General features: G+C 40.2%; 1 protein-coding gene across 1 annotated transcript; it reads left to right on the plus strand.

The window, feature by feature from the left end:
- Positions 1-8,341: 8,341 nt before the first annotated feature.
- LOC4329500 (uncharacterized) lies at positions 8,342-9,264 on the plus strand. The gene is made up of 2 exons (XM_015768344.3): positions 8,342-8,632; positions 8,711-9,264. The coding sequence occupies exons 1-2, from the start codon at positions 8,405-8,407 to the stop codon at positions 9,029-9,031; spliced, it is 549 nt and encodes a 182-aa protein (XP_015623830.1). The 5' UTR covers positions 8,342-8,404; the 3' UTR covers positions 9,032-9,264.
- Positions 9,265-15,036: the final 5,772 nt, after the last annotated feature.

Genomic DNA, 15,036 nt, shown 5'->3' on the forward strand with positions numbered 1-15,036 from the left:
AGAACTGGAACTCGTAGATCACAACTAGCCTCGGTCTCGTCTAGTTGCCCATCGTATTATTTATCAAAATTGTATAATAATTCGCCATTCACATTAATGTATATAAATTTGATTTTAATACGATTTTGAAGTATTTTAGAGTAATCTATTGTTTATATACGTTTGTATGTACACTAATGTAATATAAAAGGCACGATTTGGAAAATGGGTGAATAAATAGCACGAATTTAAAACTGAGTCATTCAATATATGGGTAAAAAATACCCATCTCTAAAATATATATATGGATATCCAAGTTAGCTAATAACTCAGTTAGCAAACTAATTTCCTGACGACATTGCGGGTAGGGGGATTTGGTTTGTTTGCCGATGGGGGTGCCAGATCCACTCCGACACCGCCGGGGATGATATGGGATGGTACGAGTAGAGGTGAAAACGGAGCGGATTTGGATGGATAGTAGTTATACCATATCCTAAACCATATTTTTTTAATCGGATTCGGAGCAGTTGCGGATAGTGTGTGGATGTGGAGCGGATTGTTTTCGGATGTCGGAAATGGTGCAGAATCGGTTCGGACACGGATTAAATTTATCGAATGTTACGTGTATATGCAATCAATACAACATCGAGTTAGCAATGCAATGGACAATAATACAATAACCAATAAATGACCCATCGTAATAATTATATGCTTAAGTACTAAACAACATAAATACATGATGTCCATAATATAAAAATACAGCTACGCAAGTATAACATGAGACGGTGAAAATCTCAGACTAAGAAATTTAGGTTAATTGATGAATTAGACCGTTGGATGAACCAACTTATGTTATATGTAATAGATACAGTGGTTACATGTGTTGATAATTTTGGATTATCTAGCTAACGGTCTATCAGATAATCCGCATCCGCATGCTTTCAGAGATACCATATCCGCATCCGCATCCATATCCGCCGGATTTCTAAAAGCCTATACCATATCCTCGTTTCGGATGGATTTGGAGCGGATCGGATCGGATATTATCCGATCCGTTTTCACCCCTGGGTACGAGAAATAGTGCGTTCATGAATTAGATCGTAAAAAAGGTGAGACATATGTCTGGTCCATTAATTTTTATCAGTCCTACTCAATACTATAAAAAGATCAATCGATTAAATTAATTTTGTATTGAAAACAAACTTCATATTAAGCAATCCTTCTTGACCTAGCGCACTATGATATCCTGGCCCAATTAAAATGAGACATGTGTAATCCACGAGAGTTGTTTGTGCATGCTTAGTACCACCTTACTAGTTTAGCAAGGGTGGAACCAGCTTATAAGGCCTCTTGCCTCCAACGGTATCACTCTCGGGTTAACCCTTTTACATGAAGCGATGATGTAAGTATAAGTGAAGTGGTATATGTAAGTGGGCCCGTTTGTCGGTTAGGCTGGGCTGCGCAGTTCTAGAGGGACGACTGTTACACATATAACTAACACATGGTATTTTCTAAAGCTTACTAATTTTAAAATAAAAAATACTTCAGATTTTTATAGATTTTGGTATGAAAAACACCATTGTTACACATATAACTAACACATGGTATTTTCTAAAGATTACTCATTTTAAAATAAAAATACTTCAAATTTTATAGAATTTGGTATGAAAAACACCATATTTCTCTATCCGAGCTGTTGGGTTGTCCACGAAAAACAATATTGCTATGCCTATGTTAGGTTTGTCAATGAGCTGAGCTTACTTACCTAGGCTCGAGCTTGATACAAGCTCAAACCGAGCTCGAGCCAAGCCTGTGTAACCTTTGAGCTTAACTACCGAGCTTGATTTATTAGTACAATGTATATTTCAAGAATAATCTCTTGAAAAAAATTCTAGTTAACCACATTAAAGAAGAGAAGAAAAAGAATAAGATAAATATATGATTGCAACATAAGCTATATTTTATTATGTGAATATATACAAATGGCATATTTATCTATACTGGTTTATTAAAAAAATAAAAATCATATATTGTTATGTTTGTTAGGAGCTCGAGCTTGACTGGACAAAGCTCGCAAGCTTTGGTATACGCTCGGGCTCGACTCGTCTGGAACTCCAGTCGAGGTTGAAACTAGCCTAGGACGAATCGAGCTCAAGCAGCCTGTGAGTCTCTAGCTTTTCTGATAGCCCTAGTCCATGTAAGTTACTTTATGGGTAGGCGGCACAATACTATAGTATACGATACCAAAGATGTCTCGGGCATGACCCATGGTTATAAATTATCTGAAAGAAAGGTTCCAATGAAAGAGAATTTATGATTGACTCATATGCTATGGGTACCCTTCGTGTTTGCTACTTAGGCTGGTTATAAAAATAATACTATTAGATAGCTGTTTGAGAGAAGATAATTCATTTTGGACCGACTAAAGTAAAGGGATAAGAACACAAGTATGAGCAATAAAATGCTATGGCCATGCATAATGCCTTAAAAAAGAAAGAGTAAAATGCATGAATGACCATTTAACTTGTTTAGATTTATCATGCAGGTCATTCTACTTTTAGAATACACATTTAGATCACTATTTTAAGTTAAGCTAACTATTCATATGTCATCTATGATTGGAAAAATGCTTTTGGACTTGGCAATATACAAAATTAGAAGAACTAAATCATATCACTTGGGCATGTTTTAATGAGTTCTCTTAGTTCTTAGTCCTCTCTCTCACTTACCATCAATCCCGCCAACGGTAGCGGCCGATAGGCTGAATATAAACAGCGATGGAAACAAAATCTTAGGAGGCACCGACTAAAGATGTCCAGGTGCAAATTTTTACAATTCAAGGTGGCATGCTATGCGTACCAGGTGTGCTCATATGGATAGTTAGATGATTAAATGACACACTTAACTCATGTTAGTGATTAAGATGTACATTTTAAAAGTAGAGCAATATATATGACACATCCAAACAAGTTGAATGGCTCTCCATGTATTTTACTAAAAGGAAAATTCAAGAGGTTTAGGGCCAACACAAATATTACATCAATACAAGTCACAATATGAATGAATTTCTCTCGAATAATTGATTTTCTTTTACACTTAATAAGTATGGTTAAATAACATGAAAGAATGTTATTCCATGCAAGTGAAAAGAGAATGTTTTCATAAAGGAGGGTTTCATTTGAAAAGATTAGGCTGATATAGTAATATAAATGCTAAATCAACTAGGATTTTGCCACATCGGATTTAAATTACTTTTATTGAAGAAATGAGGAAAAACTAAACTGAAAAGAAAGAAAGAAAAATAAAAACCCCGTCTGCTGGACTCCATAGGTAGCAACTGCCTACGAATGCTACATTTATAAATACCCTCCTGCCTTTCCAGAATTGACAACCACACCCTTGAAATATTTCTCCTCCGCCCCCTCGCGTCAGCGGAATTAGCAATTCAGCCCCTGCCACTCATCCCGCCTAAGTTTTTCCCCCCGCCCGCCACGATGGCGTCCGCGTCCGACCCAGCAGAAGTAGAGCTCCATGGGCAGCGCGAGCCCCACGCCTCGAGCTCCTCCACCGATGCTTCGATCCCCGCGCCGACCTCCGCCGCCGCCGCCGCCGCCGATGTCCCTCCGCCTCCGTCGTCGTCGTCGTCTCCGCCGCCGCCGCCTCCCTCGTCCGTCGAGGGCCGCACCAAGCAGCCCGGAGGCGGAGGCCGCGGGGCCGACGCCGCGTCGAGCACCTCCGCCGCGGCGGCGGTCGAGCAGAAGGGGAAGAAGAAGATATCGGCCTCGGATGATCGGGAGCAGGTGAGGATTCCTAAATCTTTTGCGTTCTTGCTGTCATTGCGTTTGTGCCTGGCATCTTGGGGTTTTGGTGGGGTTTTTTCTTTTTTTTGTTCTTGAGCATTTCTTGGTTTTGCCCTGAAGGCGGAAGGGGATGAGGAGGAGAGGAAATCTGATTCCCAGAAGAAGAAGCTAGCCGGGAGGAGGAGGAGGAGGAGATTAAATCTTGCTGCGTATCAAGGCGACGCCAAGAAACCATCTGATGATGTCAACCTGGTAATGATGCTGCGTATTTTGGCATCTTGGAGTTTTGGGGGGCTTTTGTTCTTGAGCGTTTCTTGGTTTCTATGGTGTAGGCCAGGAGGCCCGGGAAGCTACCTTGGGATGATCCCAGAGTTTGGAAACCGCATGTGACGCCCGTTTCCACGGTAAAGAAGTCACTCGGGATTAGCATCCTTGTCTATATCAGCAACAAGGTAAGGAGAAGTTTCTGTTTCTGTTCTTGGCTGGGCTGAGCATTCTTGCGCCAAAATTTTGTGCCCTGTTTGTGGGATTGGTTCCTGCCGTTCTTGTGAGGAACCATGGAAAATCTTGCATCCTTGCTTAGGTGCCAATTTGCTTGTTGGAAATGTTGAACTGGGATCTTGGCCCTCGTGTTTCTGTTTATTCGTGTGAAATCTTGGATGATTTAGTGCAATTGAGCGAAGATGTCTTAGCTGAAATTATGATGCACTCTAAATTTGGGTAGAGATCATTAGTGATTTCAGGGAAAATTTGGCTTTCTGTTGAAATACAGGCAATGACCTGCTTGGGAAATACAGGCAGTGATCTTCTTGCTTGCATTGGTTCGGCTTGCTGTTAATGTGACGTACTTTTCATTTCACTGTAAAAAACGAGCAATGTAGGAAACTACTGTATCATGTCATTATTACTGCGATATCATGGCATGTTCACTGTTATTGAATTGTGTTGTAGGAAGTCAATCTAGATGTATATTTGGGATTGCATTACTGAACGCAAATTCTATATTATTGATCGCCTGTATGTAAAACCAGCGATCATACTTTAGTGTTCAGTTGAATAGATTCAACCTCTGATTGGTTGCTACTTGAAATTGGTGGGAAAACTTAGGACATAAATGGCAAGCGCAGACCAATTCTAGAAATATCAGTTTTGCTCTCTTGCTATATAGTTTTTTACAAGTTCCATGCACAAAATGTTTTATCTTTGATGTAAATTCTTTGTAGTCAGTGCTAATTCTGCCATTCTATATAATTTTGACCCTTTTTTTTTCTTGTGGGTTAGTTTTTACGTAGAAAAGGAAGTCCAGCTGGGTTCTCCAATCTAAAATACAAGCAGCAACCTCTTGTGCAACATCAGGTTTGACTCTTTTTATCCTTTGATAATGTTGAAATTATCCTTTGATAATGTTGAAAGTGGATGTGTATAAATTATAAATGTCAGGATTAGAACCCTTAAACATGATATTGTGGATACTCACGAATTTTTGTTTGCCACTAACTGTTTGATCAGGCTACCTTTTCTTGTCTAGATACTATCATACTAGTTGTGTTTCACATGCAATTGATTGCACTGGATTGCCGTGGGACATTAAATTGGCCTAGTGCTCTTTAATTTTGTGAGGGACATGATTTATTGTACTAACCAATGACCGTTCTGTGTCAACTATATTCGTGAGTGATTTCAAGCATTTGTCAGATAGTGCAGAAACCAGAAAACTGGAATGCAAGATTACATTGCATTTTAGTTCTACATGATCAAATGTCCATAAGTTGAATCCCCTCATTTGTGTCTGTTGTGCAGAAAATTCCCCTGGCTTCTGCCCCTGAACATTATGGGCTGCGATCAGGTTTGCGGCGAATTATGTCTGCGAATTTGCTGATACTTCTCAACGAGTATTCAGATTTTAGGCCGGTGCATGGAGATGGGGAATGTTTCTACAGGAGTTTCATATTTTCCTATCTGGTAGCGGACCAGTTATCCTCCTCCCTGTTCCTTAGCATAGCATCGTATGCTTCATGTTTGGTGATTTATTCCTTTATTTGGCAGGAGCAAGTTCTTGACATGGTGGGCACAGATGAGGAAAATCGCCTCCTTGCTGCTGTTGGAGCAATTGATCATCGTCAATGGGCCTCTGGATTTTCTCAGAGCCACAAAGTAATCACTCGCCTTCTCTGTATTGTTTTTTTGTTCATTCTGATTGAAAAATGCGTTTCAGAGACGACTCTCTCCGCGAATGCTTGTAACGTTTTTTCTTTTAGTTAGGCCCTTTACTTAATGTTTAACTATCACAGCTTCTCAGACAAGTTATCCTACTATCTTCATTCTTTTCTAAATATCGATGATAAGCATTTTGCAAGCCTCATTGTAACCTGTTAATCTCCAGTCTGTGTGCGAAAAATGCCAGCTGTTTGTAAGGTTTAACATGCACGGTTATTGCATTACTGACTCTCAGGTATTTGAGAAGCTGATACAGAACGTGATGAGATGGAAGAGGAGACAGAAGGGTGTAGCATCAGCTGACAGGTGTTTATATGCTTGGTTCCTACAGTTCCAACAGAGTGTTGTTTGTAAATGCATCCCATCCCACTGACCACATATGGGCGCTTTTTTCAGCCGTAGGCAGAAACTTCTCGAGTTCTTCAGCAGTTACAGCAAGTCGGATGGCAGTAAGAACAACATCCTTGAGTCTACGTTCCTTTGATTCATCCTAATTCTTGGTTCTGAAACTTCTTTTTTGTCAGTTTTGGCTTTCCTCAAATATGCAGCAGCTAACTGGATATGCTCGCACAGAGAGGAGTATGAACCGAACATAGCTGGGCTTGGAGGTGGCTACACCCTGGAAGCTGTTAGTGCCAATATCACTTCCCTTGCTCGTTTCTGAACTTGCAACAATTCCTTAACACTTGATACTCATTTCACTGTACCTGTTTGCTTGCAAGCAGTGGTGCGAAATCTATCTTCTTCAGCCTCGTGAGCAAACTGACCATATTCAGATGACGGCCGTGGCAGCCGCGCTTGGGGTGCCTCTCCGAGTGGAGAACCTGCATAATGGACCAGCTCAAGATATCTACACTGCCGATGGCGTTAACATTCCTCGCGTCACCTTGCTGTACACAGGCGTCCACTATGATATCCTTTACCCACGCCATCCTTCTGGTGGGAGTGGGAGTAAGAGCTCGACACAACGGGCTGGTTGCTTTCGTCCCTTCTGGTAGGGAGAGAGCTGAGTTTGATTGCTGCAGATGAGTATGAACATTGCCGAAATAGGTGGCAGACAAATTTTGACTTTTTGGTGACAAGGAGAAGAGAAATGTGATGATCTTGATTCTTTTGCAACTTAACTGTGATTAAGTTCTCTTAAGTGTCTTTGCAGCAGAATATTTTTTCATGTAGATAAAAGAAAATTATATTGGAATCCTGATTGGTTTGGTTGTGCTGACCAACTTATGCACACCCTTGTTGTCCATATATTGAATATTTGCCTGGACAAGCTTTCTGGAACTGATGGTTTCCCTGGACTAGTTTGGTGGGGAGAATGAGGATGAATGAGATGGTGTGGTACAAGGTGGGTGAAATGGTTTAGGATGGAATGCTAATCATTGACTGCTTGGTTGCAGTTATAAAACAAACAAAAAAAATGGTCTAATTGCATTAGTTGTATGGGATGATATAGGATGGTACAACAAATTGTCCTTTGATAGAAGTAAATCTATATATAGGTGGTGTATGCATACGCCTGACTCGTGTTTACAATGTACCAGTCCTAAGTAAATACCTCTTTTAATAAATAACATTGTTAACTTTTTGGTAATGTTCTATAATTCGTCTTATTTTTAAAAATTAATATAAATATGCTAGAATGTAAGTCATATTTAAAATTTCTTTGATTGTACAATATATCACAACAAAATAAATAATATATGCAATTTTTTTGAATAGGATGATGATCAATAGTCGGCATCATGTATAAAAGAACAGAGTGAGTGTAAAAGGAAAAAAAAAATCTATGGATTAAAATTAAATTTGTAAACAATCCTCATTTGAAAGCAAGACCTTGTGGACGCGTGGTCATTTAATTGGTAAAATCTTGTGCAAACTATTACATATACATTACTCCCTCCATTACACAATATAAATCATTCTAGCATTTCCCACATTCATATTAATGTTAATGAATCTTAGACATCAATATGAATATGTAAAATACTAGAATGACTTACATTGTGAAATGAGGGAAGTATTAACCAAGTACTCCCTCCGTATTTTAATGTATGACGCCGTTGATTTTTTAACTGACGTTTGACCACTCGTCTTATTTAAAATTCTTATGCAAATATAAAAATACTTATGTCATGCTTAAAGAACATTTGATGATAAATCAAGTCACAATAAAATAAATTATAATTACATAAATTTTTTGAATAAAATAAAAGGTCAAATGTTTATTAAAAAATTATTAAAACATTAAAATTAAAATACAGAGGGAGTAGTATTCTTAATAAAATGATGCAAATGTCACTAAACATTTATTTAGTTTGAGAGGAACATTATCTTCTTTCTTTGACTGCTCCCTTCTTCTACCTCCTCTACTGTATCCAGTGCTGCTGAAGGCGAGGCGAGCACACATGGCCATGGGGGATGACTACTCCAAGGCGAGGCAAGCCCTGGCGGTGAGCGCCCACGAGTGCTCGCTGGTGGACGCGGTCTCCTCCGCGGCCACGCCGCCGACCGCGGACGACGGGGAGGGGCACGCGGCGGGCTTCTTCGAGGGCTTCGTGCTGGGCGGGATCCGCGTGGACAGCGTCCGCCCGGGCCTCGTCGACTGCTCCTTCACCGTCCCCTCCAGGCTCACCGTGAGTCGCCGCCGCCCTATTCTCCCCTGATCTACCGATTTTGGATTCGAGATCAGTCAAATCCGAATTTGGGCGCAGGATCGGAGCGGGTGCCTGGCCGCGGGCGCGGTGGTGTCGCTGGTGGACGAGGTGGGGTCGGCGGCCTCCATCGCCGACGGGCGCCCCGTCAAGGTCTCCACCGACATGTCCGTCTCCTTCGTCTCCCTCGCGCAGGCCCGCCCCGGCGACCGCCTGCGGATCACGGCCAGGGCGCTCGGCCACAAGGGGGCGTACTCCGCCACCCACGTCCTCATCTCCAACGCCGCCACCGGCGAGGTCGTCGCCGAGGGCAGGCACTCCCTCTTCGGCAGGATGAAGGTCGTCTCCACCTCCACCGCCACCGCCACCAGCAAGCTGTGACCATGGATTCCACCCTGCTGCCATGGTTAATTAAAGTGTGAGTATTATGGCCCTTCTAAGTAGCGTAATAAGGAGGTTTTGATTTTGATCACAAATGTCTTCAGTATCTGATTGAGCATACGACACACCTGAACCTGATTATACCATTTTTCTTTTTTGCTTTACTAGCTGTAAATTCAGTTATCGAATTACCTGCCCCAGTACAGTGTTAATAACATTGTCAACTTTCATTATCTGGGTCGCCAAGTTTGGGCGTTCATTCATTTTATGTTCATTAGTTTCAGAGCAGTTGATAGAGTATATGAAAAATAAATGAAAAGAATTGTAACTATTTTTGTCTTTGAGATTTATGGATTGCAGCTCGAAATGCTGTTGAAAGCGTTAACTGGTAGTTTGGTAGAAAGGGAGTATGAGTATGAGCATGTTGCGCAGTTCAACACTAAGCTCAATTCCCACGCGAATTTCGTGAGGTCGAATTCTGTTTGCTAGGTGTGTTAGCGAAAAAACTGCTATTTGTTAGGAGATAAAGGATGATTCCTCCAATGTGCTATCATGAATTGAGAGTTGGATGGTTTCATGGTGTCATCTAATTGGTGTAGTTTTTCATTTTGACATTCACATTTGGTAGGATGTAAGGAGTGTTGATGAATCCTGGAAATTCTACCTTAAAGGAATGTCTGATTTAGCACTACTTACTGCTCCTCATAGGAGAATGTTGAACTTGTAGTCCATTAGGCATGGTTGTGCGTTGCAATTAATTTATAGGTAAAACTTTTATATATGCGTTATATGCAATTTAAAAGCCAATGTTGAAAAATAAACCACATTGAAAATATCTTAAAATCTTATTCAAAATTAAGTTTGAAAATTCGATTTTTGGCTGTCTTTAGCTTACTAGAGCAACCAATGGGACTCTAAAAATCTTGCTTACACTTAACCATCGTTTAATTTTGCCACCTGGCCATTGATTTGTCTGTTGTTGTTGTCGTCGTCGTTTTGTGAGTGCGTGGAAAGAGGGCGGGATTGCTAATTGGCGTGCACGCGCTAGCTAACGAAGTAGCGCGCGTTTGGCCCACCAGGTTCATATTTCAGCCCAGTCCGAGAAGCGGCCCATGCGTGTACGGGAGATCACGCGGTGATGAACGCTGATCTGACTGATCTTTAATCGTGAATGCTGATTTGATTTTTTTCTATTTTTGGGAGACGCGCGCATCTACCGTAATAACTCTGTTTAGTTTTAGATACGTAATTAAGAGATACGTAATTAAGGTAAGTTTTTTTTCTCTCTTTTTAAGTGTTTTTATTAACAGATTGAAAGAAATCTACCCATGAAAAAAACTTTCAAATAAAATTGAAAACTTTCTATTAAAAAATTAAAAACATACCTAAAGTTTTAAAAATTCAACTTAAAATTTGAAACTCTAAACACAAAATTTAAAAAATTACAAGGGAGAATAGCCTATTTGGTCCCTAAAGTTTCGTCTTAAGGTCAATATGGTACTTAATATTTTATTTTGTCCAATCAGATGCTTAAACTTTATCATATGGTCCAATATGAATTTTAGGCCCACCAGAAACACCATGTAGACATGCCATGTCATCATCTTATTAAAAATGGATAGTGAAATATCTAATTTGTCTATTTGCATGTGATACAAAATACTAGAACTAATTAATCTTATATGATTAGTTAATTTAATCTAATCCCAGGAATTGATATAAACACAAAATGGATTATGTTACATCTATATACGAATCGATATATTTGATTATTTGCGAATGCAAGTGTGTATGACATTTTTTCTTTTTCTTTTTTCACTCTTATGTTGTATGTAAGGGTATATTAGGCATTTCATGACAGATTTGTATAAGATGATGAGATGGCATGCCTATGTGGTGTTTTTGGGTCCAAGGACCATAGTATACTGAAAAATAGACTTTGAGGACCAATTTGAACCAATTAAAATATCAAGGACCATATTGACCTCAGAGCGAAAGTTGAAGGGCCAAATAGGCTATTATCCCAAATTACAACTTGTAATTTGAAACTTTCAACTCAAAATTTGAAAAACTTTCAATTTAAATTGGAAAACTTTCAAGTCAAGATTTTAAAACTTTCAACTCAAAATTTGAAAACTTTCAATTTAACTTGGAAAACTTTCAAGTTAATATTTGAAAACTTTCAATTTAAATTTAAAAACTTTCAACTCAAATTTGAAAATTTTCAATTTGGATTGGAAAACTTTCAAGTCAAGATTTGAAAACTTTCAACTAAAAAAATTTGAAAGCATGTATGTTGCGGATTGAAAACAAATGGAAAGAACAAGTAAAAAAGTTAAAACGTGACGAGGAGAGGGTGCGCGAAAATAGGAGAAAATCGAAAGAAAAAAGGAGAAAGAAACACATGAAACAAAACTAGCAGTTGTATTGCAAAAACCAGCATTGGCATCAGAGCGATTTGGCTGCTCCGGCCTACCGCCAACGTGCCTAATTTTACAGCTATCACGGCGACCCCGCGTCAATCTCGTCCATCTACTCGGACTGCAAGGGATCGCATTGGGGCTTTTCCTCCGGCTACTCCACCTTGAAACGACAGGAACGGCTCAACATCCTCGTTGTCAACGTCCTCTTCGAGTCCCATTAATAACCCTAATAAATTGAAGTCAAAGCTAAAATTTAAATTTTCAAACTTTATTTTGATATTAATTTTAAGATATTTTTAACATAGTTTCTTTTCAAGTATTACTAGGTTTTAAGTTGTTACGAACACATATATAAAACTTTTACTTATAAATTATTTTTTTATTTCCTAATAAGCCGTTTGATTTATTAAGAAATATGGGCAAATGGTTACCGCCTACTTCTTGTTCTCCTTTAGGGATGGCAATTTCCCCAGTGGGGGGATCCAGCCCTACGAGGGCGGGGGCGGGGGCGGGTGTGATTTTTGACCCGTGGGGGTGTCGGGGATGGGGCCCCGCATTTGGGCGGGGAGGGGACGAGGGAGACATTTCACCCGTGGGGTCCCGGGGGTGTATATAAACGGTTTTGCTATAGCGCGTACGCGCGACTTCTGTAAGTAGCGTGCGTGCCACGTGGCGGGCCCTCGTACGCCCCCGCGCGTTTCTCTTTTTTTTTCGCTTTTTTTTCTTTTTCTTTTGGCGCAGCTGCCGTCATTTCCTTTTTTCCTTTTTTTTTCTTTTCGCAGTTTACTACCGCACTCGTGTAGGAGTAGGAGTTGAGATTTGAAATTTTCAACTTAGATTTGAAAACTTTCAAGTCAAGATTTAAAAACTTTCAACTCGGATTTGAAAGCTTTCAATTCAAACTTGAAAACTTTCAACTTGGATTTAAAAACTTTCAACTCGGATTTGAAAACTTTCAATTCAAACTTGAAAACGTTCAGCTCGGATTTGAAAACTTTCAACTTGGATTTGAAAACTTCCAATTCAGACATGAAAACTTTCAACTCGGATTCAAAAACTTTCAAACGAAGATTTGAAACTTTCAATTCAAATTTTTTTAAAAAATTCATGTCAATATTTAAAAACTTAACTCAGGTTTGAAAACTTTTAATTCAAATTTAAAAACTTCTTTTAACTCAAATTTGAAAACTTTCACCTCAAAATTCAAAATATTCGACTTAGATTTGAAAACTTCCATCTTAAAATTCAAAACATTCAACTTAAATTTAAGAAACTTTCAACTCAAATTCAAAACTCTCAATTGATATTGAAGGTGAAAGATTGAATTTATAAAATATCGCAAAAAACTCATGCGCGTGTGTGGAGAAAAAAAAAGAAGCAAATCCAAAAAAATATTCGAAAAAACAGAAAGAAAAGGAAACTGACGTAAAAATAGGAGATTGAAACGTAGGGATGCCAGCAACTAGCGCGCGTGCTAGCTCCTCTCCTGGCGCGCACGCGCGTGCTAGTAGCCCCCATATATAAACCCTGCAAATATAGTCCATAGAAGGCCAAAAAAGCCCAACCCACCAAAAAAAGCTACTAAACCCTAGCCTCTGCCTTATCTCTTTCTCAGTCTCTCCCCATATCCTCTCCCCTCCCGTGAGACACACAGGCGGCGGCGCAGCAGGGCGCACTGGATCTCGCCGTCGCCGGCCACCATCTCCCCTCCCCTCCTCTCCAGTCTCCCGTCCGGCGTCCAGCCTCACGAATCATGTCCCCTCCACGACTCCAGCTCACCCTCCGGAGTCAGCAAGGGGCGGCGGCGGCGGGGAGGCGAGACAGGCAAGGGCGCGACGATGGGACAGGCGCGGACGGCGAGGTTGTGGCGGCCGGCGAGACAGGCAAGGGCACGGCGAGGGGACAGGTGTGGCCGGCGAGGTTGCAGCGCACATGCGCGGTCGCGGCGAGGGGACAGGCACGGCGGCGGCCGGCGATTCACGGCGAGCTTCACCTACGCACAGGCGGAGATTCACAGAGAGTGAGAGGTATTGCTCCATCTCCAAGACTCCAATTGTGCCTTGTGATTTTGTGAATGAAACTGTGCCCATGATATTTTTGTGTATATTTGGTAGATTTAGTAGTACATAGCACATAGTAGCAGAATCCAATGCGGGGCCCCGCTCATCCATGGTCGGCGCCGAGGGCGGGGGGTGAAGTCGGGGATTGGGGTTGGGAGCGTTCCAGCCCAACCCGGCCCTGCCCCGCCCCGTTGCCATCCCTATTCTCCTTACCTTTGGGTGGGGGCGGCTTGCGAGTATGACAACGGTTCAGCTACGGCCGCCCCTCTTTCTCTTTGTCTGGCGAACTCGCCATGATAGTGATGTTTGGGATGTGTTGGAACGAGTAGCGAGCCGACGATCGATAAAGAGAGGAATAACAACCGAACAACGCATCTTAATCTAATTTAATTGTAACTGCTTCAGCAATCGAGGCATTTATCTAGCGTATTATACTTGTACTAGTCTTGAACATCAGGATTGAAAGAAAAAAGAAAGGTAGCAATGACTCATCTAGCCCAAAGCGAAATTGTTTGCTGAAACCTGCTCCATTGCCAAACTTAGGCAAGGAATCCTGCAACAACGTGCAACGGTACGATTCACTCTTTACCCTTAAATAAACCTACATATCCTTGGAAACAAAAACTAAACATGCATTACGTAAGGATAATTCCCGTATTTCATCAACAATAAATCAATCATCCAATAAATATTAAAGGGTGAATAGCTAAAGTGGTCCTCCAAGTTTCATCAAGGCTCAGTTTAGTCCTTAATGTTTCATTCTGTACATATTAGTCCTTCAAGTTTTTATTTTAATTCAAACTTATCCTTAATGTTTCGCATGGCTAAATATAACCAGCAACTCTCTTGATAAATGACACTTATAGCCCCTCATTCACATATATAAGAGAAAAAATTGCTTCCAATGAATTGTTTTTTTAGGTAATACATAGTAATTTATGTAAAACGAAAATAAAATATGTACTTGCAAGTGTATACAGTAGCTATTAGGCTCAAGTTTTATGTGCACATGTTGAAATATGGGAAGTACATATCTAATGTTATTTATTCATCTTGTTTTCTCTTTTCTAATGTGTAATTGTATATAAATTAAGGGCAAAAGGTACATTTTCTAACAGAATTGTTGACTAGAAATAGTCATATGGCATATTAAGTGGGCCAAAGGATGATTTTAAACCAAAACAAATACTTAGATGACCTATATATGTAGACAAAATGAAACATGAAGAACCAAATTGAGCTTTTGGTGAAACTTGAGGGACTAAATTAGTTATTCACCCAATATTAAATATCGGCATATATTATTCTTCATTAATTATTAGGTAACATAACATTTATATTGACCATGTTATAAAAGACCACCACAAGAAGTCACGTCATTTTTTATATCATGGATATCCCATCACAACGCGTTGGTGTCATCTAATTTTAAAAGGAAACCTATCTTACTATAAAATTACATCTTTAAGGTCCTGTTTGGCGTAGCTTTAGTTCCCATCTTCAACTTACCTAAAGCTAGAGC

This window comes from Oryza sativa, chromosome 2, assembly GCF_034140825.1.
Source record: "Oryza sativa Japonica Group chromosome 2, ASM3414082v1".
Classification (NCBI taxonomy): domain Eukaryota; kingdom Viridiplantae; phylum Streptophyta; class Magnoliopsida; order Poales; family Poaceae; genus Oryza; species Oryza sativa.